Here is a 28,000-nt window from a genome sequence, read left to right on the forward strand (position 1 = left end):
GAAATTTGAGGCTCATGAGCTGTCTGACTTGTCTGCCTCTGATTCTGCTGAGGTGCACTTGCTTTTACTTACTTACCCACAGGTTCTGTAACTGAACACAATGAAGCTTTCTTCATCCGTCCTCTCCACGAAGGTCACACAGGTATGCTTCTCCCAGTGTCTCATGGCCTGCTTAAAAATGGCCCTCTGGCTTCCTGAAATGACAGGGCAGGTGCTCGTCACCTCACTCATGGAACCCTGCCGTCCTTAGGTGCTCGCAGGTATGGTGGCTTACGACAGAGCTTGTTCCAGTGATCAAAGCTTGTTTCAGTGACCCAGAATAAAACGGCACTAGGACAAAGGATTTCCCTGGCTACGAATACAATGCGACTTTCCTGAATTACCAAAATTTAAAGAGTAGGGATTTGTGAATTGGAAGAAAGGGTAAAAATAGATTTTCAAAATGTCCCCAGCTTCCCACCTTTTTCTTTGTATTGCAAATACTTTTCTAAACTTTAAAAGATGTAACCCAAGTTATTCAATTTGGAAATTTTAGGATCTCGAAATAACTCACCAGCAATATGTTCCACCCCTTCATTTTATTTTATACCTAGGAGGGTATTTCCAGATGCTCTAGAAATTCTGTTTGCATGTACATTCATGCTACTTTTGCACTGGGGCTCAGTGTTTTTTGGGGGATCCTTAAGCCTAATTTTCCACAAGGCCTTTGAAAACAGATGAATTTCATACTTTCTCTGAGCCTTCCTTCATATTTCCCTGATGAAAAATGTGTTAAAAAGTTAGCAATAAGTAAACTGTCTAGGAGCAAGAACAAAGTAGTTGTAAACTCTACACTGATAGTTGCCAATAAGTAGCTAAGAGGTATTCGTATCAAAATCTATCAACCTGAAGTAAAGAAGACTACTACGTTTTAATTTTGCTAAAAGCAATGAAAAGGATCAAGAAAAACAGTTGTTTAGGAAGTACCTAAGATGGTTGGGAGTCAGGTCTGAATTCTAGGATAACCTTGCTGCAAAAACCAACCAACCAACCAATCATTGAGAGGCTCCCATTGTAGCCTAGAAGATGGTGTGGGGTCATATTGTTGTCTTTCCAAAACATACACAGAAGCATAAAGAGTAACTTAGCTGCCCATGATGGGGGAAAATCTTGACCTATTTAGTTCAAACTGGTTATAGAGTTCTCACCAAAATAGCAATCCTACCAATTATAGAATAGTAAAAATCTTGTGTAAAGAAAGTTTGCTATATAAAATTAGCTAATTTTGATGAAAGTCATATAAATCTTTGGCCAGAAAAGCACAACAGGTCTGAAAGAACACGGTTAAGCTATCAAAGAACAAAATTAGTAGCTGATGACAATCCCTACCTTTCAATGCTTTAAGAATGCCTCTTTCTCTCTCTTTAGGACTGGGGGCCTTGAGGGCAGGGTGATATCTTAGTCATTGTCTCATCACCAGCACCTAGTTAAGGACTTGGCACTGGAGGCTCTGGGTTAACGCTGCAAGAGTGGAAGGCAACCAAGGGCATGGATGCCACCAAGAAGAGAGGGAGGGAGAGGTGGCTCCCTGGAAGGGGAGTTGCTCCATCCTCTCCAGGCTCCAAGTCCCTGTGGTTAGAGTCTTCACAGTCTTTTGCTCATCAGTGGTTTTTGGTGGCTTGGCAAGTGATTAGAATATCTGCTTCAGCAAACGCCTCTCACAGTAGAAGTCACAGAACCACAGAGAGGAGACGAGCTTGTACATGCCATCCACATCAAAAGTCTGGAAAATGCAGCTGCTCCCTGTGGCCTTTCACTCGTGCATTCAACTAACACTGGCCACAGGCCTGCGGTGGGCGCAATTGTGATGGTCTGTTGCGAGTCCTTGTTCCAGGTGTTGGAGATAAAGAATGAAAACCAGCCAGAAAAAAGATCCCACAGTGTTTGGGCAGAGACCACTTAAAAAATGAAATAATTTCAAGTAATGGGAGTACTGGAAAGATTAAAGCAGGGTGCTGGGAGAGAGAGGAGCTGGCAGAGAGAGGAGCTCCAAGGAGTCAAAGAAGGCCTTTCTGTGGTCATGTCATTCAACCTAAGACCTTAATGCTAAAAAGAAGGCAGCCAAGAGAAGATCTGGGGAAAGAACATTCCAGGTTGACAGAAGGGCAAGTTCAAGTGTGCTGAGGAGGTAATGATGGGGGCTCTAGGCTGGTGAGGCTAGAGCTCAGGGGCCAAGGAGGAGCCAGGGGGAGAGAGGGATAAAGGACTGGGTGGGAGACAGTGCAAGGGCTGCCTGGAGGAGGCTTCGAGCCCATGGTCAAAGTTGCAGTGTCATTAATAGTGATAGGATGCCACTGGATGACTTAGGTAGGTATTTTAAAGATAGTAATTACTAGTTACTATCTACCAGGCACTATTCTAAGTGCTTTTTCTAAATTCACTCATTTAATTCTCAAACCAGCCCTGTAAGGTAGAAAATATTATCATGCCCATTTAGAGAAGAAGGCACTGAGGCATGGAGAGGTTACATAACTCACCCCAGGGCGTACTCCTGGTAAGTGTCACAGCCAGGATTGGGCCCAGGTGGTCTGACATGTACGTTCACAGGCCCCTCCGGTTACCCTGTGGGGTACTGATGGGGGTAGGGTTGGGGGGTTCAGGGTGCTTATCCAGGAAGAGGACAGGTAAGCCAGCATGTGTAGCAGTTCACATATGCACTAAGCAAATCCTGTCTATCCTTCAAGACCAGGGTCACATGTCACCTCCCTATGAAGCCTCAGGACCAGGTGACCAACTTTGAGGTCAAAGCCCCAACAGAGATTGCAGTGTCCCCAGGCCGAGTGCCCCAGACCCCACGGGTGCAATGACTTACAAATTGGGGCGATGGCCCCAGCATCTCCATCCCCCCTGAGTCCTTCCAGGGAGGACTCTGCCAACCTAGGGAGACAAAGCACCCAGCCCCAAAGCAGGCCTCCTCTGGAGCTACTGACCAGTGAAGTTCCCTCCGATGACGTAGGGGATGACCCCTCCCGGCCAAATCCTCTCTGTCCTTGAGGTTGTGGCTCTTCGGACCCGGGGAGAGAAGGTCTCTGCTCCAGCATGCAAGTTCCCAGGGCTCTGTGGAAGCATGGCATTCTCCTTGCCATCTGCAAGAGAGTCATGCTGCCATTTACTTTGCTTTAATTCCTCCTGGGCGCATGGTTAAGAGGATATTATCCATGAATCCACGAAAGGGAATATTCAAAGCATGTCTGCTATAGGGGATATTTGGTCTGTTGTTTGAATCTAGGTGGTAGTTTTCTGGACAAGACAAGAGCAAGTGTCCCAGGCCTATGAGAGAAGAGGATCTGGCTTGTTGGAGGCCTTGAATAAACCCCAATGGGGGTCAGGGCAGCCTGTGAGCCACAAATTAAGTGGCCAGGACAACTCGGATGGAGCCAAGTTAGGGGTGTACTTTCTTCTCAGAGTCAAGGTCACTGGCGGAGAAGACCAGCCAGCCATAAGCTGAGTCGGTCACTTGCCTTGACCAAATACTGTCCATGTTGCAAATTTTGGAAATAATTTGGCCAGTATGACAAATAAAGTGAACTAGTCTGCGATGCTGGGGAAACAAATTTTTTGTAAGATAAACCTCTGGAAAATGCAGAGCCTCATAAAACTCCCCGGCTCTTCTGAATCTCTTGGCAGATCTGGACCTTTCAGGGAGGAATGCGGAAAAGAAATGGAGGGTCTATTTAAGGTTCTGAGTTCAAGGTAGGGCCCTAGAAACAGAAGAGAATAGATAAGTGTGTAGAACCATTTAAACCTGTGGCGACTTGAATCCACATTTGTTTCATCATCTGGATAGTTTAAAGTTTTAAGTTTACTTGCTAACCCTTACTAGTCTCACTTGGAGCATTTCCTCTTTTGTTTTTATATTCTTCCCCCCAAAAAATCAGCTTTAGTTTTGTTGATTCTTTTCATTTTCATTATTTCATTAATTTTATTCTATTTTCATGTATTTTATACAGATATTTCCTTTCTAGCTTTTTTTTTTTTTAAATTGAGACATAATCCACACACTATCATAGCTGCTATAATACCCCATCCTATAACAGCTCTTTTAAAGTGTACCATTTAGTGGTTTTTAGTATATTCACAAAGTTGTGCAACTGTCACTGCTATAGAATTCCACATTTTCATTACCACCAAAATAAACCTTATCATCCGTTCTCAGTCACTCCCTGCAGCCCTTGGCAACCAGGAATCCACTTTCCGTTTCTATGAATTTGCCTCTTCTGGACACTTCATGTAAACAGAATCATGCAACATGGTGGCCTTTTGTCCCTGGCCTCTTTCACTTAGCATGTTTTTAAGGTTCATCCATGTTACAGCATGTCAGTACTTTGCTGCTTTTGCGGCGGAATAATAATATGCCGTGTGGGTATACCACCTTAGTTTATGCATCCTTCAGTTTGGTGGACATTGGGGTTGTTGCCACTTTTTGGCTATTGCAAATAATGCAGTTTTGAACAATAATGTACCTATTTCAGTGGGGACATATCTTTTCAGTTCTCTTGTATATGTGTCAAAGTGTGGAATTGTTGAGGCACACACCTATTCTTTGTTTAATGTTTTGGAGAACTACCAACTGTACCATTTTACATTCCCAATAATGAAGCATCGGGGTTCCAGTGTTTCTACATTCTTGCCAACACTTGTTACCATCAATCCTTTATTTTTTGCTTTTTAGGGCTGCACCCACAGCATATGGAGGTTCCCAGGCTAGGGGTTGAATCAGAGCTGTAGCTGCTGGCCTACGCCACAGCCACAGCAACGCAGGATCTGAAACATGTCTGCAGCCTACACCACAGCTCATGGCAATGCTGGATCCTTAACCCACTGAGCAAGGCCAGGGATCGAACCTGTGTCCTCAGGATGCTAGTCAGATTTGTTAACCGCTGAACCACAGCAGGAACTCCTATCATCAATCTTTTTGATTACAGCCATTCGAATAGGTGTGAAGTAGTGTCTCATTGTGGTTCTGATTTACATTTCCCTAATGGCTAAAGATGTTGAGTATATCTTTGTGTGCTTATTAGTCATTTGTATGTCTTCTTTGGAGAAATGTCTATTCAACTCCTTTGCCCATGTCTTAATTGGATTGTCTTTTTATTGTTAGGTTATACTTTATTTATATACTCTGGAGACCATACCATGTCAGATATGCAGTCTGCAAATATTTTCTCCAACTCTGTAGGTTGTCCTTTTATTTTTATGATAGTGTCCCTTGAAGCACAAAAGATTTTAATTTTGATGAAGTCAAATTTGTCCATTTTTTTCTTTTGATGCTTTTTGTGTCAAATATAATAAATTACAGGGGTACCTCATTTAATTGCACTTTCTTTGTTGTAATTTTTTAAATTTTTTTATTTTTATTTTTTTTACAGAATGTAGGTTTGTGGCAACCCTGAGCTGTCAAATGATGGTTGGCATTTTTCAGTAGTAAGGTGTTTTTTAATTAAGATATGTCCATTGTTTTTTCAGACATAATGTTTTTGCATACTCAATAGACTACAGTATAATATAAACAATACTTTCACATGCAGTGGGAAACCAAAAAAAATTGTGTGACTCACTTTATCTCAGTAGTCTGGAACTGAACCCAGGGTATTTCTGAGGCATGACTTTACAGTTTAATCCAGCCTCATACTGATTTATATCTATGTTTTCTTTCAGAGTTCTATAATTTTAGCTCTTATATTTAGACCTTTGATCATTTTGAGTTAATTTTTGTATATGGCGTGAGGTAGGGGTCTAATTTCATTTTCTGTGTGCAATATCCAGTTGTAGCAGTACCATTTGATGAAAAGACTAGGTTTTCCTCCATAGAATTGTCTCAACACCCTTGTTACAAATCAGTTAGCCATCCTTTTCCAGCTTCTTGTGTTGAATGTTTGGCACATTAATTTTCAATCTTTCTTATATTCTATTTTAGCACTAAAATTTCTCTGACTTCCTCTTCACCTGCATCTCATCTTTTGACATGTACAATTCAAAGTTAGACCTTGATATATTCTGTAAGTTCCATTTGGACTTTCTTTTTTGGTCTTTGAATTGTTTAGAGGTATGGTTTTTTTTCCCTAAACATTTCCCCCTCTGTGTGTTTCATTGATCTCTAACATGTCTCTGTTTCAAGGATGTATTCTCCAAAGCCTTTTCTGTAAAAAGTTAGACAGCAAATATTTTAAGTTTTGTGGTTAACATAGTCTCCGTTGCAATTACCCAACTCTGCTATTGTGGTATGAAAGCAGCCACAGACACTATGTAAATGAATGGGTATGGCTGTGTTCCAATAACATTTATTTGCAAAAACAGATGGCAGGCTGGATTTGGCCTTTTGGCAGTGAATGCCGGTCCATGCTCCAAGGTATCAATTCTTTGGTGTTTTGAGCCTTGTTTTGTAGCCTGATTCGTGATTGTTTTTGTAAATGTTCCATATATCCTTGAAGTAATGTGCATCAGCTTCCAAAATTGATAGTTGAAGGGTGCTACATATGTTGTTCTAATATTCTACTTACAAATATTTCTGGCTCCTTTGTGTATCTGCTACTGAGAAAAGTATTTTAAACAACCTTGAGAACTAAGATTGTAAATTGTCATCTTCCCCTTTATATTTTTCAAGGCTATCTGGGTTAAGTAATACAAGTTAAGAATTATTAAATGTTCCAGCTAAATTGTTTATCATTAAACACCCTGTTCATCTGTAATAATACTCATCCATAATAAAGATTATTTTGATGGATATTAATATCACTATATCAGTTTTGTTTTGATTAGGGTTTGCCTCATATAGCTTTTCTCCATCCACTTATTTTCAACCTTTTTGTGAAATTATGTTTTTTGTTTTAAATGAATCATTCAACAGGTATTATTCTGTGAGCAAATTACATTTCCCATAACATATGACAAGCTTTGCAACAGTCATAATGTTAAGGTTCATTATTATTTTTTTACTATAAAGGAAAGAGTTTCCATAAATTGAAAATTTAATTGAGATAATTTTACATTCACACGTAATTGTAGAAATAATACAGAGAGATTTTTGTTTCACTCTGTTGTTTTACTCTGTTTCCCTAATGGTATCATTTTATGAAACTATAGTATAACATCATAACTGGCGTATGGACAACCACTGATCTCATTCAGATTTCCCCAGCCTATGTGTGTGTGTATGTGCATGTGTCTAGTTCCACACAATTTTACCACATGAGGAGATTAGCATAACCACCACCACATCAAGATACTGAATGATTCCATTGCCATAAGAAAGGATCCCTCATGTCAACATTTTCAAATCACATCTGGAGTTCCTGTCATGGCTCAGCAGTTAATGAATCTGACTAGCATCCATGAGGACGCAGGTTTGATCCCTGGCCATGCTCAGTGGGTTAAGGATCCTGTGTTGCTGTGGTTGTGGTGTAGGCCAGCAGCTACAGCTCCCATTCGACCCCTAGCCTGGAAACCTCCATATGCCACAGGTTCAGCTCTAAAAAAAAAAAAAGTAAAACCACATCCACCTCCCTTCCCTTCTCTCCCCAGCCCATCCCTACACTTTCAACCACTAATCTGTTCTCCATTTCAAATTTTTTTCATTTGAAGAATATTATTTAAATGAAATCCTACAGTATATAACTTTTGGGAATTGGCTTTTCTCACTCAGTGCAATTACTTGGAGATTAATCCAAGTCATTGCATGTATCAATTTCTTTTTATTGCTGAGTAGTACTCCATGGTATGTGTGCCCTAAAATTTGTGCCCTAAAATTTGTTTAACTACTCACCTGTTGAAGGACATCTGGGTTGTTCCGAGCTCTTACAAACAAAGCTGTTATGAACATTCATGTACAGGTGTTTGTGTGAAGATAAATTTGTATTTCTCTGAGATAAATACCCAAGAGTAGAACTGCTAGGTCATATCGTAATTGGGCTTATTTCTGGATTCTCTGTTCTGTTCCATTGATTGATTTGTTTATCCCTCTGCTAATATAACACTGGCCTGATTACTGTAATTTTGTACAGCCAGCCCTCTGTATCCATGAGTTTCACATCACAGATTCATGGATCATATGGTAGTTCTATATTTAGTTTTCTGAGATATCTCCATGCTGTTTTCCATAGTGGTTGTACCAATTTACATTCCCACCAACAGTGTAGGAGGGTATCCTAGAAATGCAAGCTTTTTTCATATTTGGGTCTTGTATTCTGCCATCATGCTAAACTCATTTATTAGTTCTAAAAATTTATTTTTTGTTAGATTGTTGTAGATTCCTTGAGATATTCTACATACACATACATCCTTGCCTTGTTCCTGATCTTAGAGTATGATGTTTTTGGTAGATGCTCTTTATCAGGTTAAGATAATTTCTCCCTATTCCTAATTTGCCAAGTTTTTTGTTTGTTTGTTTTTATTTTTATTTTTATTTTGCTATTTCTTGGGCTGCTCCTGCGGCATATGGAGGTTCCCAGGCTAGGGGTCGAATCGGAGCTGCAGCCACCAGCCTACGCCAGAGCCACAGCAACGCTAGATCCAAGCCATATCTGCAACCTACACCACAGCTCATGGCAACGCCGGATCCTTAACCCACTGAGCAAGGGCAGGGACCGAACCCGCAACCTCATGGTTCGTAGTCGGATTCGTTAACCTATGTGCCACGACGGGAACGCCCTAATTTGCCAAGTTTTTAATCATAAACATGTTAGATTTTTTAAAATGCTCTTTCTGCATCAACTGATATGATCATATATTTTTCTTTTATCTTATTGATATGGTGAATTTACATTAATTTATTTTCAAAAGCTGAACAAATCCTGCATGCCTAAAATATATTACACTTACTATAGAGTATAATTACTTTTCATACAATTTTGATTTTGATTTGCTAATATATTTTTCAGGATTTTTGCATATAAGTTTGGGTAAGTTTTAGTTGTGTCTGTCACAAACAACAAATAGCAAGATTTTTTTTTTCTTGCTGTTGTTCAATCTATTAATTTCTCTTTTAATAAGTGAATTACTCTTATTTTGTTTTTGGTTTTTTTTTTTTTTGTCCTTTTGCCTTATCTGGGGCCGCTCCCACGGCATATGGAGCTTCCCAGGTTAGGGGTCGAATCCGAGCTATAGCTGCCAGCCTACTCCACAGCCACAGCAACGAGGGATCCATGCCATGTCTGCAACCTATACCACAGCTCACAGCAATGCTGGATCCTTAACCCACTGAGCAAGGCCAGGGATTGAACCCGCAACCTCATGGTTCCTAGTCGTATTCGTTAACCACTGAGCCACAACGGGAACTCCGAATTACTCTTATTTTGTAACTGATTTACCTGGGCTTATTTCCTTCCTTTTTTATTTTTGTGCTTTCTATTTTCTTTTTTTTTTTTTTTTCTTTACGCTGTTGGATTAAGTTTTCTGTTTTTTGTTTTTTTTTTTTTGGTCTTTTTGCTATTTTTTTGGGCCCCTCCCGCGGCATATGGAAGTTCCCAGGCCAGGGGTCGAATCGGAGCTGTAGCCACTGGCCTACGCCAGAGCCATAGCAATGAGGGATCCGAGCCACGTCTGCAACCTACACCACAGCTCACGGCAACGCTGGATCATTAACCCCCTGAGCAAGGGCAGGGACTGAACCCAAAACCTCATGGTTCCTAGTCGGATTCGTTAACCACTGCGCCACGACGGGAACTCCAAGATTTTTTCATATTTACTTTCTATTTCCATTATCTCTTTTCTGTTCTTTAGTGTTGCCTTCAATTTTTAACATTCATTCTTTTTTTTCCTTCTTTTGTTCTTTGTCTTTGGTGTTCCTCAGCAACATTGTAATTGTCTGGATGTGGGTTTGTTTTAATTCTCTGAGACACAGTACAATTTTAAAAATTTGACATCTTCCTTCAATCCTGGAAGATCCTAAATCCTTATCTGTTTAACCATTGCCTCCTCTTTCCCAGTCTCTACGAGCATTCTCTCATCTTCTAGATTTCCTATTGAATAGTCTCATTTTATCCTCCACGTCTCTTTCTCTCTCAGTGGCAAGATTAATATGGTTTCCTCAGATCTATTTTCTACTTCACTAATTCTCTCTTCTGTTGTGTTCAATATTTTATTTATTCCACTCCAGCTTCAATAAATATAGTTATTTCTAGAAGCCCTATTTAGTGGCTTCTAAATTGATCAGTTCTCCCCCTGCTGCAACTCTAGTTTCAAATTCTTCCATTGGCTTTGCTGTCATTCTATGTACACCTATTGAATCTCCCTCAGATTGTTTTATCATTTTTACATCTTGGGCTACTAATTCTCCAATTTATTGTCTCTGCTGATTCTCCCTCATGAATTAACTTTTTGTATTTTTAATATTTGTATTTAAAGTTCATTTTTAGGGGAGGGTACTCCTTTCTGAATGAGTCCTATATGCCCTCAATAATGAGAGTGACCCTATTTCTTCCACTTTTTTCAGGGCTCTTGGGGGTTCTCTGGGCCCTAGATCAATTTTTATATTAATTTCTAAGTTTAGGGTTTCCATACATAGGAAATGTAATTTGAGAACTTATACCTGTATGAGGAACAAGGTTTGGGGTTCAATTTCCCACAGAAGATAATTTTTTGCCCCTACTTAGAACCTAGGAAAGATAGTAAGATTTACTGTCACTTCTCTCAACCACTAAGCAGAGTTTTTCCTAGCCTCTTTGTTTGGTTTGGTTTGGTTTTTTTGTTTTGTTTTAATAAATAGGAAGCCGTTTGGAGGAGTTCATTTGATGCAAAGTCTCAGTCTCCTCTTCCTACCTCACGTGAGATGAAGGCCAAATATCCTAAACCTATACAGCTGTTACGTGGGCATTAAAACACCAGCCCTGAGTACCCCAAATCCTGGCCCACTTTCAATGCCCTCTGCAGAGTTTTGTTGTAATCTGAAGCATAGTTCTATGGGCTCATATTCCCTATCCTTTTCTAATCATGACAATTTCCCTTTCTCTTCTTTGAGCTTAACTCTGTATTTTGCATTTTTAATTTGAAGTAAGGGGAAGGTTATTTTTTTTTCCCTAGTAGTTCTATGTTTATAAAAGGGGTTCCTGCCAGTTCAGTTGCCAGGACCAGAAAGTTGGCACATAATACATTTTTAAACCTGAATATAATTGTCTTCCTGCTAGAATTTCTACATTAGAAGTCACACACTTGCAGCTCTTGGGATAAACCCAACCCACAGATGTGTTTTGTTTGGCCTGGGTGCTTTTGGCTCACACAGTGTTTTGTTTTCATTTTTTTTTTTTAATCTCACTTTAGAAGCCAACTTTTAAAAATCAAGGAATTTCGCATAAAATCCAGATTTTCTAGCTTTTCTTTAAAAATGGAAATATTTGGCAATAGTGATCCCATCTTCCATCATGTTCAACCCATAGCAGTTAAGTAGCACCTGCTCACCACAGTCAGGGCACATGTTTTCCTGGTTGTTAGAATCTATTTCCCACTTCACAGGGTCCCATCCAGCCGTTCACCCACTGACATTACCTGCTTGGCTTCTATAGATATTCTAACTTGCTCTTGCAGCCCAGGACTACAGATTGCATCCAAATTTCAAATGTAAGTTGCCCCAGTAGACTGGATGCTCCACAGGGGCAGGGACTGTGGCTGGCTCGTTCACCACTCCACTCACATCCAGCACAGTGTCTGGTTGGTGGTGAGCATGCGGTGCTTTTGGATTCTGAATTAAAATTGATTAAAGAATGGATGAGTTATTCTAAAAATAAACAGCCCAACAGGCCAAACAATTCTGCGGCGGAAACCTCTCTAAAAATGTTGGCAGCCCTGAAGCCCTTAATGTTTAAATCCTGAGAATCATCATGTCTTAAGTAATCACAGGCAGCGATGTAGCAAGTGGAAGTTTGTTATTCATTTCCCATATGGTTTTCAACAAGTCTCTTAATTTTCCTCTGCCGCCAGCTCTCCATTGGAGAATGGGCAAAAATACTTCTCTATTTGAGGGACATCCCATGTTTCTCAGACAAGCTGTGCTACATAAACACGTGACCCAGTATTGTTTGGGCCTGTGTGCAGCATGGGAAAATCTTAAGTGCACCTGGAAAGAGACTGGGGTGTAATTTCCAGAGATGGGTTATTGAATGACAGCTTCCCTCTCGGTCCAGTGAGAAATTTAATTTGCCGAGGACTCAACACAGGAAGCATTTGCCGATTAAAAATATGTCTAAACAGATGTTCTGCTTAGCCTGGAAGAAGGATCTTAATGCAACTGTCATTATTGGATTTTCTTGGATTACTACTATCTGGAATCAGAGTCCAAATAGAAGGATGTAATTATTTATTATGGTCCAAGAGTCCTGCATTTGAAGAGGAACACAGGGCCGTCTGAAAGGATTTAACACGCTGGGGGTGGGGTGGGCTGGAGGATAAAGTCCATTTAAATGTTCTGGCTCTAGGAGTGGACCCAGTCCTCTCTGAAAAAGCAAAGTGGCCATCGCTACTCAATGTTCCGTTTCCAGCTGAAGGCACAGCCGTGTCATAAACAGAACCAGGCCTGACCCAGCCTTCTCCAGCAAGGAACTGCGGATTTTCGATTCGTCAACCTGCCCCTCCCACACTGGAAGTAAACACCCTGACAGACCAGCCTTCCGCAGAACCCCGCACCCCATGGGTGATGGGCAAACTCGCACCTTGCCTCTGGTGATTCTGAAAGGCTGAGTGAAAGGGGAGACTGTGGGTTATTGTGCACAAGGGGTTCCCAAAGCTGGCTGCACCTTGGATTCAATCCAGGCACTTTAAAAAAAATTTCAGTCCCCACCCCCACCCCACCCAGGCCTTAGAATAGGATTCAAGTGGCCTGGAGGACTGTCCAGGCATCTGTGCTTTTTTAAGCCCCCCAGGTGATTTGGAAGTGCAGGGAAGTTTGACAATTGCTGGTATAACCCAAAGATTAAAAGCAAGAAACAGAGTTCCCATCGTGGCGCAGTGGTTAACGAATCTGACTAGGAACCATGAGGTTGCGGGTTGGATCCCTGGCCTTGGTCAGTGGGTTAAGGATCTGGCGTTGCTGTGAGCTGTGGTGTAGGTCACAGATGTGACTCGGATCCGGAGTTGCTGTGGCTCTGGCGTAGGTGGGTGGCTACAGCTCCGATTAGAGCCCTAGCCTGGGAACCTCCATATGCCGAGGGTGCGGCCCTATAGAAAAAAAAAAAAGGAAAAAATAAAAATAAAAATAAAAGCAAGAGCCCTGGGGTCAGGGGGATTTAGGTGCAAGATAAATGCTGCCATTCACCCCCTGTGTGGCTTTAGACAAGCCATGGTCCCCTGAGCCTTCCTTCCTGCTGCTGGTTCATGGGCATCGATCCAGGCAATGAAGATCCAATGCCTGCCGTGGTAACAGCTCCATGTGAGCTGCTGTAATCGCTCTCAACGCTTCATTTGTGGACAGGCTAGAAAGAATGCCTCAAGTTTCACAGTTTACACCCAGACACACTGGCAGAAGTGACACTTGGGTTTGTGTGCTATGTGGTACTCTGTACCCAAGTTCATCGTGTCCCTGTTCTCTGGCACAACCCCATTCCTGTGTTATTTGCTTCAGCATAAAGCCCTTAGGGACTGTATAGAAAGTGAAAGGTCCATTCTCTTTCCTAAATATGGTTCTGGAAATCGGGCTCTACCAAAACAGTCACAGCTTCATTTGAGGAACAGTTACACACTCCATCTCATTCATTCCATTATCAGCCCCCAGATGCACGCTGAGCTCTCATCTCCAGGGGAGGAAGACTCCTCAGACCAAAAGGTCTGCTGGGGGGATGCTGAATGAGCAATTCTCCAAGCCCCCCAGCCCTCCGAAAAGCCGGAAGCACAAATCCCCACCGTCAGGGCTGAGGGGAGCCACATAATGCCAGGAAACAAATCCACTGCTGCAGCCAGCAGGCCGGGGCTTCCCTTAGATCCTTTCTCCTGCTTGGGCGGTCTCTTTTTCGGGGGGTGGTAGAATAGGGGTGGGTTGTGATTCAAAGAGGAATCTGAGATGGACACAACTTGTCTTCTCTTTAATTCAAACACAACCAAGAGGCACCCAGGCTGGTATCTGGCAATGTCCTGGCTGGACAGAGTCGGGGTTGGGGGTGGGGGTAGGGGGCTAGAGGGACAAGCCAGAAGGGCCTGCCTTCACCTCGCCTTTGGGGTCTCCTTCCTCTTTAGGTTCACCCTAGATGCTTAAAGACCTGCTCGTCTGCTGTTGTAATACAGAGTGGATGGACTGGCGTAACCTTGACATTATCCTCTTCAAACAAACCAGGGTCATTTGAGGGCTTGCAGACTGTGGATGTCATCAGCTGCAGGGGTGCGGGGCGTGGGTGTGATGGTGCTGCCATCATCCTCTTTAAAACGCCCAAGAAGGTCGCAGAGTGAGTACTGTGTACAACCCAACCCAACCAGAGGCAAAATTTTAATGGGCTGCTGGAGCCTTGCTCCTTCCTGTCGTCCTTGATGGTGTTTCTGCACAGCTGTTGAACAGCTGTGGAATCCCAGGCTAGAGGTGGACGATGCACTTTCGGGCCTGGATAATATAATTCTTGGAGGCAAAGAGAGAGACGTGGAGGAGATACATTCATTGAGTACCTCATGTTTCAGACACCTGGCTATGCGCTCTACATAAATATTATTTCTAATTCTCTCCAAACCTTAGATGAGGAGCTGGATAACTTAACCAAGGTCATAGCTACTAAGCGGCTGAGCTGGGATGCAAACCCAAGCGTGTCTAACTGTTCAAGTTCTTTTGGTTGGATCATTGTACACCCGACAAACTGGTGATTTTTCATACTTAAAAAATCCTGATGACAGTGCTGCAGGTGAGCAGGTAAGATGCAGCGAGGGAAGGCATATTCGAGGGTCTCCAAACACGGCCATGGCTCTCATCTCTGTAAGCTCTTGCCACTTCTTACAGTCAGGGGTGGAATCTGTTTTCTCCTCCTTGAAACTGAGCTGGCCTTTTGGCTTATTTTGACCAATGGAATGTGGCAGAAGTAGCATTCTAAGAGTTCTTAGTCAAAGCCTTAAATGGACTGGTGGGTTCTGTCTCCTCTCTCTTTTAGGAAGCCAGCTGCTATGCTGTTAAAAACACCTCAGGGCGTACAACTAAATGGTGAACGTCCACGTGGAGAGAGGAGCCACGTGGGGGCACACCAAAGTACCAGCTATGTAACTAAAGCTTTTTGGACCCCTCAGCCCAGCTGCCAGGTGAATGCAGTCAAGTGAATGACCCCGGCTGACATCTGTTGAAAAACCACCCCACTGAGCCCAGTCAACGCACAGAATCATGAAAGATAAACAATCACAGTTTGAAGTCACTGAGTTTGGGGCTGGTTTTTATGCAATAATAAATCATTAAATGGTGAGGGAAAAATTAGGTGTGGCCTCTATATCACAGCCCTCTGGTTTCATCCCCTGTGCTCCATTTTTACCACAAAGTGCTTGTTAGTAGTCATTTGTGGCCCAAATGAAGTGACGCTGAATTTATCAGCCATCTAGGAGCCTGGACATGCCTAAGTCAAAATACCTTCAAGAAAGCAAAGCAGAAAAATACAGATTTTAAAGGGATCTTGTGCTCAGTTCCAGCAATATGCGGTGTGACTGAGAATTAGCTGCATGTTTGTCAAAGGGCGGCGGGGGTGGGTGGGTGGGAGCAGAAGACTCTGCCTTTCCCTAACCGAGGTCAGATGGACAAGAAGAGCCTGACAAGCCAATAGACAAATCGGCCAAATAGGCACATGCAAAGATGCTCCACATCGCTAATTATTAGAGAAATACAAATCAAAACTGTAATGAGGTACCATCTCACAAATGTCAGAATGGCCATCGTTTAAAAGTCTACAAATAACAAATGCTGGAGAGGGTGTAGAGAAAAGGAAACCCTCTACACTCTTGGTGGGATGTAAGCTGGTGTGGCCACTATGGAAAACAGTGTGGAGGTTCCTCAAGAAGCTAAAAATAGAGTTGCCATATGACCCAGCAATCCCACTCCTGGGCATATATCCAGACAAAACTATACTTTGGAAAAATACATGCAGCCCTATGTTCATAGCAGCACTATTCAAAAACAGCCAAGACACGGAAACAACCTAAATGCCCAACAACAGATGAATGGATTAAGATGTGGTATATACTACAATGGAATATTACCCAGTCATGAGAAAGAATGAAATAATGCCATTTGCGGCAATATGGATAGAGCTAGAGAGATTATCATACTAAGTGAAGTCAGTCAGAAAGAGAAAGACAAACAACATCATATGTGACACAAATGAACATATCTATGCAACAGAAACACACTCATAGACATAGAGAACAGATTTGTGGTTGCTAAAGAGGAGGGAATGGAGTGGGGGGGGGGAGGCTTGGTAGTTTGGGATTAGTAGATAAAAATTATTATATACAGGATGGGTGAACAACAAGGTCCTACCATATAGCACAAGGAACTATTTTCAACATCCTGTGATAAACCATAATGGAAATGAACATGTATATGTATATAACTGAATCACTTTGCTGTGCAGCAGGTATTAAACACAACATTGTAAGTCAACTATACTTCAACCAATATTTATTTATTTATCTATCTGTTTAGGGCCGTACTTACGGCATATGGAGGTTCCCAGGCCAGGAGTCGAACCAGAGTTGCAGCTGCCAGCCTATACCACAGCCACAGCAACACCAGATCCAAGCCCAGTCTGCGACCTACACCACAGCTCATGGCAACGCTGGCTCCTTAACCCACTAGGAGCAAGGCCAGGGACTGAACCTGTGTCCTCTGGGTGCTAGTCAGATTTGTTTCCACTGAGCCACAATGAGGAATTCAAAACCAACTTTTTTTAAATGGGCCAAGGACCAAAAGAGAAGAGGTGAGTCACAGAAGTGCACCCCAAATCACCGGGAAAGATAGGAAAAGATGCAAAAAGTCACCAGGAGTCAGAGAAATACAAATTAAGTAATAATGAGCTATTATTCATATCATTGAAAACACTGAAAGCACCAAGTGCCAGGGAGCATATGGCAAAAGTAGCACATTTATAAATTGTTATAGAAATGTAAATGGTTACACCTTTTGAAACTTATTCTAGCAACATCTGTTAAAAACAGAATAAGTGTGTAAGGATTTACATTCAGGAATTTCACTGCAGCTTTGTTTTCAATGGCAAAAAAAACTTGAAGTATTCATTAATACAGGAAGGATTGAATAAATTAAGTCCATTCATACCAGGAATATTTTGCAACTAGTCAAAAAAATAAATTGAAGTTATAACAAGTGTCTTGGAGAGGTTGGCCCTGAGGTATTGATGAATGAGAAAAACATATGCATAAAAAATATGTATCAGGAGTTCCCATCGTGGCTCAGTGGTTAACAAATCCGACTAGGAACCATGAGGTTGCTTGTTCAATCCCTGGCCTCGTTCGGTGGGTTGAGGATCTGGCGTTGCTGTGAGCTGTGGTGTAGGTCACAAACGCAGCTTGGATCCCGCATTGCTGTGGCTGTGGCGTAAGCTGGCAGCTACAGCTCCGATTGGACCCCTAGCCTGGGAATCTCTATATGCCATGGGTGCAGCCATAGAAAAACAAACCAAAAAAAAAAAAAAAAAAAGAGTATCAAATATAATCTCATTTTTTAAAAAAAATGACAAATCTTATATCTGTAGATATATGTTTATATGTGTTTATAGGTATATTTATGTATATGTGCATGTGTCTACATTGTTATATATGTGAATACATATGTATGGGGAAAAATATGGAAGGGTGCATATAAAGTTATTAGTGGGCATTACCTGGGGGAAGAGTAGAGGGACAATGTGTGGAAAAAAGGAGTGAAAGAAGTAGTCAAAAAAACAGGGAAGGGAGTTCCCGTCGTGGCGCAGTGGTTAACGAATCCGACTAGGAACCATGAGGTTGAGGGTTCGATCCCTGCCCTTGCTCAGTGGGTTAACGATCTGGCGTTGCCGTGAGCTGTGGTGTAGGTTACAGACGCGGCTCGGATCCCACGTTGCTGTGGCTCTGGCGTAGGCCGGTGGCTACAGCTCCGATTCAACCCCTAGCCTGGGAACCTCCATATGCCGTGGGAGCGGCCCAAGAAATAGCAACAATAACAACAACAACAACAAAAAGACAAAAGACAAAAAAAAAAAAAAAAACAGGGAAAAGAAAAAAAATGCAAAAAAGTATATCATGATATCATCACATTCATGCATTCATGTGAAATTATATATATGTATGCATATGTGTAAAATATAAAATAACAATAAAGCAAAGACATAAAATAAAGCAAATAATGGGTTTGTATTTCAACTCTACATAGGTATCCCTGAAACATGGGATTCTGGCATTTAAAAAATGATTCCTGGGTTCCCATCGTGGCTCAGCAGAAACAAACCGGACTAGTATCCATGAGGACGGGGGTTCGATTCCTGGTCTCGCTCAGTGGGTTAAGGTTCCAGCGGTGCCATGAGCTATGGTGTAGGTCAAAGACGCGGCTCGGATCTGCCATTGCTGTGGCTGAGGTGGAGGCCAGCAGCTAGAGCTGGGATTCGACCCCTAGCCTGGGAACCTCCGTATGCCACAGAGGCAGCCCTAAAAAGCAAAAGCAAAAAAAATATTCAAAGACTCCTTTGGGTCTGTGATAAAGAAAGGCCACTGTCAGCAGTGAGCCCTGATCCCTGCAGGATGCAGGCTGGACAGAAGCCTTTCTCCTCCAGCACAGCTTCTGAACAGGGAGTTTCTCTAAAACTGAGGTGCTCCCAGCTAGGTGCCTCCCATGATCTCCAGCTAGCATCTCAGTGCGCAGGTGGGTCTGAGCACCAACATGCAGACAGGCCAAGGTGGTGCTTCCAGGCAGCCCTGCCCACAGACAGCCATCCCAATAGCAGTCACTCCCAGCAGCCCATGGGGTCTCCCCAGTTCCCACCTCAGCTCTATTTACTTTCTTTGCCACCCACACCCACTCATTCTGTCAGACCCCTGGTTTCTAAACCTTCATCGTCACTCCTCTCAGCCCTCAGGGTCTTCAGCTCACTGGCCAAGTGAGAAAAGAGAGAAAAGTCATGGCCAGATTGCTGAGTTTAACTGAAGGCCATCCAGCCCTGGATCAACCAAATGCCACCTTACACCTTTCCCTGGCAACCAGCCCACCCCACTCAACAAAAGGACTCAGTCTCTTATTCCACAGAATTTAGTGTTTCTAGTCCACTAAGATAAAGAATAAAAAGCACTGTAAGAGCGTCCCAAAGCCAAGGTCGGGGGAGGGGAGGGACATGGTGAATGACGGGAGCTAGTTAGTGGTGATGGTGGCACAATGTTTTATATGTACTTAATGCCACTAAATGGTACACATTAAAATAGTTAAAATGTTAAATTTTATGGTATGCGACATTTACAACTGAAAACCAAGAAGTCCCCCAAGGCCTGGTGGGCCTTACATTACCCTCTCTAGCTTCCTGGCTGCTGGTATTCATGGCTGTAGTGTTTGGCCAGCTCTCAGAAGGCTGCTCTCCAAGCCCACCTAAAGGAACAGAGAAGAAAAGAAACATGAGGACAGAACAGCTTTCTTTGCACCAGCCCTGCAAATTGAGGGAACGAACCTGGTTCCCTGGAGAATGATCAGAATCACCAGTGAGGAGTTCCCGTTGTGGGGCAGCAGAAATGAATCCAACTGGGAACCATGAGGTTGCTGGTTTGATCCCTGGCCTCGTGCAGTGGGTTAAGGATCCGGCGTTGCCGTGAGCTGTGGTGTAGGTCACAGATGCAGCTTGGATCTGGCATTGCTGTGGCTGTGGTGTAGACCGGCAGCTGTAGCTACGATTTGACCCCTAGCATGGGAACCTCCACACGCAGCAGGTACGGCCTTAAAAGCAAAAAAAAAAAAAAAAAAAAAAAGAGGAATCACCAGTGGATCTGTAAAGATTTGATGACTGGGCCTTTAGCACATGCTGGGCACTGTTCTTAATGCTCAGGCCAAAAACACCTGCTTTCTTTAAAAAAAATTTTTTTTATTATACTTGATTTATAATGTTCTGCCAACTTCTGCTATACAGCAAAGTGACCCAGTTATACATATATATATATATATATATATATATATATATATACACACACATATATATATACACATATATATATATACCTTTTTTTCTCATGTTCTCGTCTATCATTTTCCATCACAAGTGACTGGCTATATATACTTCCCTGTGCTATACAGCAGGACCTCATTGCTTATCCATTCTAAATGTAACAAGTTTGCATCTACTAACCCCAAATTCCCAATCCATCCCACTCCCTCCCCTTCGCCCTTGGCAAGCACAAATCTGTTCTCTCTGCCCATGAGTCTGTTTCTGTTCTGTAGATTGAAACAGAAAGACCCGCTTTCTTATAACCACACACATAGTTCACAAATTAGAAAAGTATCCTCTCCTCCATCAGTTCAGAGGCACTTGGGGTGAAATATACAAAGCTAACAGGCAAATTCCAAAGTCAGCTTCCTCACCCCCACCTCCCTGAGAAAGCCCAGAGCAAACAGGATATTCTGCTACTTCTGATTCTGCTTCTGATTCTGGAGTCACTGGCTTAGGATGCAGGGAGATGCCACCAGTGCTGCTCCCGGCTCGTGATGTGACAGTTGCTGCTGCCTTGGCTTAATCAGCCAGCCTGCTTTCCTCTCTGGGGTGAGTCTCCTTTTAGAAATTGCCCTGTTTATAAATCAGACTCTGCTGACACTGTCTCATTCAAGGACAGTGATGCACGTACTTGTTTGCTAGTATCATCATCTAGAAATCAGGCACACTGCTGTCCCCATCAGGAAAATGCTTAGTCACTATCTATCTTTAGACCTACTGTGAGCCAGGTCCAATCCCAGGCAGTGGGGATCCAGCCGTGAATAAGACAGATGGTGCATACGTTCCAAATGGGTGGCTGGACAGTAAAGAGAAGGTAAGAAAACAAAGGAATAAACTGATTGCAGGTTCAGAAAACGCTTGGAAAATCAAATGCAGTACGTGGTAGAGCAGACTGGAGCGGCTGCTTAGAAAGTGGTTGGAGAAGGACCTCTAGGAAGGTGGCATTGGAGTTGAGACATGGAAGACAAGAAGGAGCCAGCCACACAGAGATCTGGGCCAGCGCATCCCAGCAGAAGCAGGATGTGGAAAGAACCTGGACAGGGAATGAGCTTGCCATGTGCAGGGGCTGACCACGGCTGGCAGAGAGGGAGGCTGGATCTGCAGGGGCATCAGGAATATAGTTGGAGGCAGAGCAACAGAAGAGGCTGATGGATTAGATATGAGGCCAAGAGAGTCCCCCAGGGACTCCTACATTTGGGGGTTGAGCAGCTGGATGGGTCCGGATACCTGGGAGCAGAGTTGAGGACAAAGCCTGTGTTGAGGAGAGACTGTCACACACAGGAAACCACATCAAGGCATCTACAGGATGATCTACTTGGGCAAAATTATTTCTTGACATTTCTTTAGAAATTTGCAACTTACAAAGCAGTTTCCCCATCTCCCCTTTGACCTTAATTAAAACAATCTGTGGCAGAAGAAGTGTAAACTCATTTTACGGAGGGGAAAACTAAGACACGAAAGAATCAGCCCAGAGTTGCCAGCCCACAAGGGAGGCTGAGGGCTCAGGACACCATCAGCAGCAGCCTGAGGATCTTTCCTGAGCCCCAGCTTCCAGCCTGTTCAGGGAAGGGTCCCAAACACGGAACCTAAGGCTCAGGTCCCAGACAATCACGGGAGACAGCCCTGCGGCCCCGCATCCCGACTCCTGACACGCAGACCACCTCTTTCCCTCTGGTGACTGACCCTGGAGGCAGACCAGGCGCACGCTGATATGTTTGCATGCCTTCATCCTGCTCGTCCGCTGTCTTTCAGGCCAAGTCAGAATCCACTCACACACTCCCTGCAGCTGCCGGGGCGTTCACAGCCAGCTCCCAGCCCTCTGAGTATTCTTCCAGTTTGTGCTATCATTTCCTCTTGGGCTAAAGGTCAGGGGAAATCCTGATGGTTTGAAAATCGCTGGCCAACAGAGGAATGTGCCCTGTGCAGACTGAAGGAAAAAAGCCTGGGTCCCAGGCTCTGGGACCAACTTAGTCCCTATTCCCTGTGTAACCGAGGATGAGACCTTGGGTGTTAGTACTTTTCATCTGTCAAATGGGCTGTTGTGAGTTCCGAATGAGGTAATGGGTTGTTTAGGCGCTGGCTCATTCAACAAATATTTATCCGACACCTGCTACATGCCAGATGCTGTTTCTGCTGCTCAGGATATGACAGTGAACACACTCTGCCCTGACCTCATGGAAATTACATTCCGGTGGAGGATAGAGGAGAAAATGATAAACAAATAGGCAGCTAAATATAGAAGTTGGTTGTTGATAAGCACTACGAGGAAAATAAATAGGGGTTTGGGGAACAGGGAGTGCTAGGGCTGAGGGTTGCTGTTTCATGAAAGGTAGAAAAGCAGAAGCCTGAAGAAAGGGAGGGAGAGAGTCTGTAGATATCTGGGGGAGGGCATTGCAACGGAAGGAACAGCAGGTACAAAGGCCCTGGGGCAGGAGCGTGCCTGGCAGCAGGAATGGAATGAGCGAGGGAAAGAACAGTAGGCAACAAGGTCTGTGAGTGGTGGAGGGTTCGGAGGGTCAGTTCATGGCAGACCTTGTGGGCCGTTTTCAGGATTTTGGTTTTCATTCTGAGAGATCTAGATGGGAGCCAGAGGGCAGGAAAGGGTTTTGTAATTGCACTCGCTTTGAATGTGACAGGATGGGGACACAGGAGCTGGGCTTTGAAAGGAGATTCCACAAAGCACCAGCCCGGCATGGAGGGTTGGAAGGTTTAGACCTGCTTGGGATAGGGTTTACCTGGCTTGTAGGGTCTCTACTGCAAAAGGGATAGGAGTAGAGGGTGCACAGAAATCAGCTTACAAGGATACCTAGCCTGGTTCAAGGTTAGCTGGAGGCTGTGGCTGAGGGAGCAATGGCTAGGAGAGGCTGATATTCAGGTCTGCAGCAGGCAGAGGAGGGGAGGGGTGAGGGCTTCTGATTGCCTTGGCCCCCTGGCCCCTGGGGTTATAAGAGCAAAGTTCTGAAGTTGAGGGGAGACCAGATGCCCCCGAGGAGATGGAGATGGGGAAAAAAGTCAGTGTTTGCTATATGCCAAATACAGTGTTGACATGTGCTAAGAACAGGGCTCTCCTTGCCTTGAATTTTGTAAATCTAGCCCATGAAGATTCAGTGACAAAAGAGCCATAAACATCCCCATCTCACAGATGAGGCAACAAGGCTCCGGGAGGCGACGTGACTTGTCTGTTCTGAAGGTACAGAGATGGATAGTAATGGAGACGCCTGAAGGTGGGTCCTGACTTATCCACCAGTCCTTCCCCTCAGCCTCAGATCCAGAAGGAACAAGGAGAACAAGTGGGGTGTCTGGGAGCGGCTGCTTATTCCTGAGGCACCCAGGGCATTTTCCAGGAGGTCTATGAAGGGACATCCAAAGTCAGTGATGAGGAGTTCCCGTCATGGCGCAGTGGTTAACGAATCCGACTAGGAACCATGAGGTTGCGGGTTCGGTCCCTGCCCTTGCTCTGTGGGTTAACGATCCGGTGTTGCCGTGAGCTGTGGTGTAGGTCGCAGACGTGGCTCGGATCCCTCGTTGCTGTGGCTCTGGCTTAGGCTGGCGGCTACAGCTCTGATTCAACTCCCAGCCTGGGAACCTCCATATGCCGCGGGAGCGGCCCAAGAAATGGCAAAAAGACAAAAAAAAAAAAAACAAAGTCAGTGATGAGACTGGGGTTCCAGCAGTTAACACACATTCTCTTTGCCTCTTACCAGCGAGAGCCTGGAGGCTCTGTCTTTTTTCTCAGAAGGGCAGCAAATCTCCTGCTTCCAGGACGGCTGAGCCTGGATCTGCCTGGAGTGAATGTGGGTTGGCTAGTCCCCTGATGAAAACCCTCCCAAAGCTCCCCCCTCCCTTGGGATGAGTTCCAACTCCTAACGGGACTAAGGGACCCCCTGCGATACGGCCCTGCTCGCCTCCTCCACCTGGCACCTCAGGGCTTCCTGCTACATCCCCACTCCCACTCGATGCTCAGCCACCTCAGCTACTTACTGCACCTTGGATTCCCCCTTTCCTTCTATTGAGGCACCTTCCTCAGCCACACCCACCTCTTCACCCGGCCAAATCCTACCGGACCATCAAGGCTCAGCTTGGACATCACTTCCTCTGGGAAGCCCCATTCCTTCTCTTGGGTTAGAAACCCCCTCCTCTGTGTCACCAGCTCCCTGGACAGCCTTCACTACAAGGTATTCACTACTCAGCTCATTCCCTAGTCTGGTTTTTACTTTTCAGCATCTTGAAGAAAGGGATCTTGTCTTGTCCAATAATAAACACTCAGCACTGTGCCTGGCACATAGCAGACACTCAATAAAATATGTGGTGGGTGGAAGGATGGATAAATAGATGGACTGATGGAGGAATAGATGGTTGGGAAGATGGAAGAGTCAGGTAGACAGTGCTTAAATAGAAAACCCAATCATTTCTAACTCAGTGTAACTGATGAAAGTTTGGTCTTTACCAGCTTATGGAAGGAGGGAAGCAGATATTCTTGGAACAATGGCTTTCAACCTTGGCTACACTTTGGGAATCATCCTCGGAAGCTTTTTGGAAAAATATTGACACCTGTATCCCACCCCCAGAGGCTCTTATTTAATTGGTCTGGGGTATGGCCTGAACCTTGGGATTTTAAAAAGCTCCACGGGTGATTCTAAGGTGCAACCAAAATCGAGATTCTCTGCTCAAAGAATCCTGTAAGGTGGTCTCCCCTGATGATATTTTCTTACAACCAACCTCTCTCCTCCTAAGCTCACTAGGGAATGGGAGAGGTGGAGCTGGAGACAGAGAGACAGCAAGAAAAGTCATTTCTCAGATCCAAGTTGATGGAAAGTGTTGCTCTGTTTCAGTAAAAGCAAGTAAATGAGTAAGACAGTGTGACTGTGGCTAAAACTGCAGCCATAAGCACACCGAGCAAGGAAGCCTGATGCAAAGATTAGGGGCTATGGGGGGAGGGGGTATTTAGGGAGTAGGGATAAATTTTTCCTTGGGTGTGATTGCAAGACAAAAAAAATATTTGAACAGAAATACATATAAATGCCCATATTTGATCTTTGGTTAATTACCTCTTCAGTGAGAGGATATGCAAAGACCTTGTAGATTTCATTAGTCACAGGGGTTTATTCAAATGTCTCCTTTGCATAAGAAACCCAGGCTTACAGCTGGTCTCTGGGAAAGAATGCCCTCCAGGCCTTGAAAAGAGAGCTCCCGGCCTGTTCACGCTCTCACTGAAACACAGCAGAGGTCAGCAGCCCGTGATGCCTGGGGCCAGGCTGAAAGGTTTCTGTCCAGCATTTGCAATTCAATCCCGCAGTTTCCTTTATGGAACAATTCACTAAATTCAGAGTTGTTCTTTTTTCTAATTCACCATATAATTCACCTCCCAAGTTCAATTAAGAAGCAATCTGTTAGCAACTTTGGGAGCAAGCTGCTTTTCTTTGGGAAAGCCCAATTTTCTTCCGCTCCCAACAAAAAGTGGCTTAATTGTATGCATCATATGAGGCACTGATGTACACACAACGCCCCTCCACCATAATGAATGAAATATTAACTATATCCATCCAAAGACATCCCGGCAGAAAGGGATGGGCTTTTCCAAAGACTGCGAGGAGGAAGCCATAGAGCAATATTGTCCATTTGAATATATGTTCATTCATAGTGACTATGAATTAATACTCATGAATATGGTAATTAATAAACAAAAACCTTAGATTAGTTTTTCCTTCTGTCTCATTCTTAGAGCCTAACATTACTTGGTTTTTGGTTTTCTTAAACGCAAAAATAACCACCATTTTTAAAATGCTGATTATCTGCAGGTACTTATATATGCCATCTCATAATCACCCCTCAGACCAACCCTCTAAGATGGGTATTATTCCTATTTTACACGCACGGTAACTGAGGCTTAGAGTAGCTAAGATATCACTGGGGACACGGAGCCATTTGGGTGGAGAGGTTGAAATTTTCTAAATCTAGTGTCAAAGCCTCTAAGATGGAGTTCCTGTCATGGTTCAGTGGTTAACGAATCCGACTAGGAACCACGAGGTTGCGGGTTTGATCCCTGGCCTTGCTCAGGATCTGGCATTGCCGTGAGCTCTGGTGTAGGTTGCAGACGTGGCTCGGATCCAGCATTGCTGTGGCTGTGGTGTAGGCCGGCAGCTACCGCTGGGGGTAGACCCCTAACCTGGGAACCTCCATGTGCCCCGGGTGCGGCCCTAGAAAAGACAAATAGACAAAGAAAAAAAAGAAAAAGCCTCTAAGATGCATCACATGCTGAAGTAACTCTGCCAGGACAACCTTAGCTCTCACCTTTACTGACTTTTTAATACCTGTATTTATAGCTTTGACTCATCAGAGGTAAATCTAGCATAAAAGTGCTTTGTTTTACTCTAAGGAAAATTTAAAAATAATCTCTAGCACAAGGTCCTAAACATCACTTCACTGGCAGTCCATTCATTCAATAAATACCGGCTGAGTATTTGCTTTGAGCAATGCTGTGCTGGGTTCTCTAAGGCAGAGACAAGCAAGGGCCGATCTTCAAGGTACCTTCCTGGTTCTAGCAGAGGGAAGAAAATCATCAATGTGATCATTCCAGGGAGGGATTAAGTACCTTGGCGAAATTAAAATAGGGTTTTATGAAAGAGCAATGGGGGTTGGGAGCCCAGGGAAGGTCTGAGTCGATGATCTTTGAGCTGAGACCTGAGTGATGAGAGGGGGACATCTATCTGGGGAGAATATTCTAGCAGGAAGAAAAAAAAAAAACACCAGCAAGTAAAAGAGTCCAGAGGGAGGAAAATAAGACTCTGATGGAGCTGGAATTAAGGCTGACGCCTGAGGGATGCGGGGCCGGTTCCAGCAGGAACTTTGAGCCTAACCCTCACAACTGTGTCTTAAGCAGTCAATTTACCATGCTCTTTGGTCATGCATAATAAGCACAGCAGTCCTGTGGGTCAGTAATATCGTTCCTCTTTTGCAGACAACCGAGGTTCATAGATAAGATGTCCAAGGTCACCCAGGTGTAAGTGACTGATTCTGCCTTTCAAGGCCGGCCCTTCTGACTCCAGAATCTGTGCTTGAAACCCCTGTCCTTTACCCTCTACCTGCACAGGTGTGGTCTGAGCAAGCATCCCAGGCAAGGCCAACGTATAAAACATCTGCACGCCTCTGTCAGAAAACTACTGGCAAGGCACACCTGCTCAGTAGAGCTTTTAATTATTCATTAGGGAAAAAAAAAAAGCAAAGCCCCTTGAACAGGTTGATACAGGAATGAACCAGGCCACCACTACGGTAATCAATGTGCCATGCTAAGCAATTCAGTGCCAAGTGCCTTTTCTATCTATGCCAAATTGCAAAGGCTACAGAAGGGAAAGGGAAAATGAGATAAAAGATCATTGCCAGGTTTTGTTAATGAAGTGATTTAATATTGGCAAGTGTATAATAAAACAGGAATTCTTGCAGACTGCTGTTGTAGGAGGAATGTAAATTGGTAACATTTTATGAGGGAATTTAGTAGGAGGTACCAAGTCTTTTAAAACAAGCAATAATATGACTTTGACCCAATAATAGGACTTCCAGATACCAGTACGAAGGAACTGACTGACAATAAAAACAAAGGATGTTCATCCCAACACTTTTTTCATAAAGACAGAGTGCAACAGCCATACCCCCAACAGGGGGGGTGGTAAAATGAATTATGATATAATGGAACTTTATATAACCTTTGAAACTGTTTTAGAAAAAACTTTGCGAGATGGGAAAAATGTCCATATTATAAATCAAAAAACAGGTTAGGAAGTGGTACCCAATATGATTCTAATAGGATCCAGCGTGATTTCATCTTTTACTTTTTAAAAGGCATAAACAAAAAA

The 28,000-nt window shown here is 43.8% G+C and overlaps 1 protein-coding gene across 2 annotated transcripts in view; it reads right to left on the reverse strand.

Moving 5' to 3' along the window:
- Positions 1-28,000, reverse strand: part of TLL2 (tolloid like 2) — a 148,255-nt gene that overhangs the window by 61,632 nt on the left and 58,623 nt on the right. For both annotated transcript variants that reach the window (XM_001928475.4, XM_021074297.1), the window contains exons 3-5: positions 19,463-19,540; positions 2,970-3,125; positions 77-194 (exon numbers count right to left, since the gene is read on the reverse strand). In XM_001928475.4, the coding sequence (XP_001928510.1) occupies positions 77-194; positions 2,970-3,125; positions 19,463-19,540 (352 nt within the window). The remainder of the gene's footprint in view (positions 1-76; positions 195-2,969; positions 3,126-19,462; positions 19,541-28,000) is intronic.

This window comes from Sus scrofa, chromosome 14 (genome assembly GCF_000003025.6).
Source record: "Sus scrofa isolate TJ Tabasco breed Duroc chromosome 14, Sscrofa11.1, whole genome shotgun sequence".
Classification (NCBI taxonomy): domain Eukaryota; kingdom Metazoa; phylum Chordata; class Mammalia; order Artiodactyla; family Suidae; genus Sus; species Sus scrofa.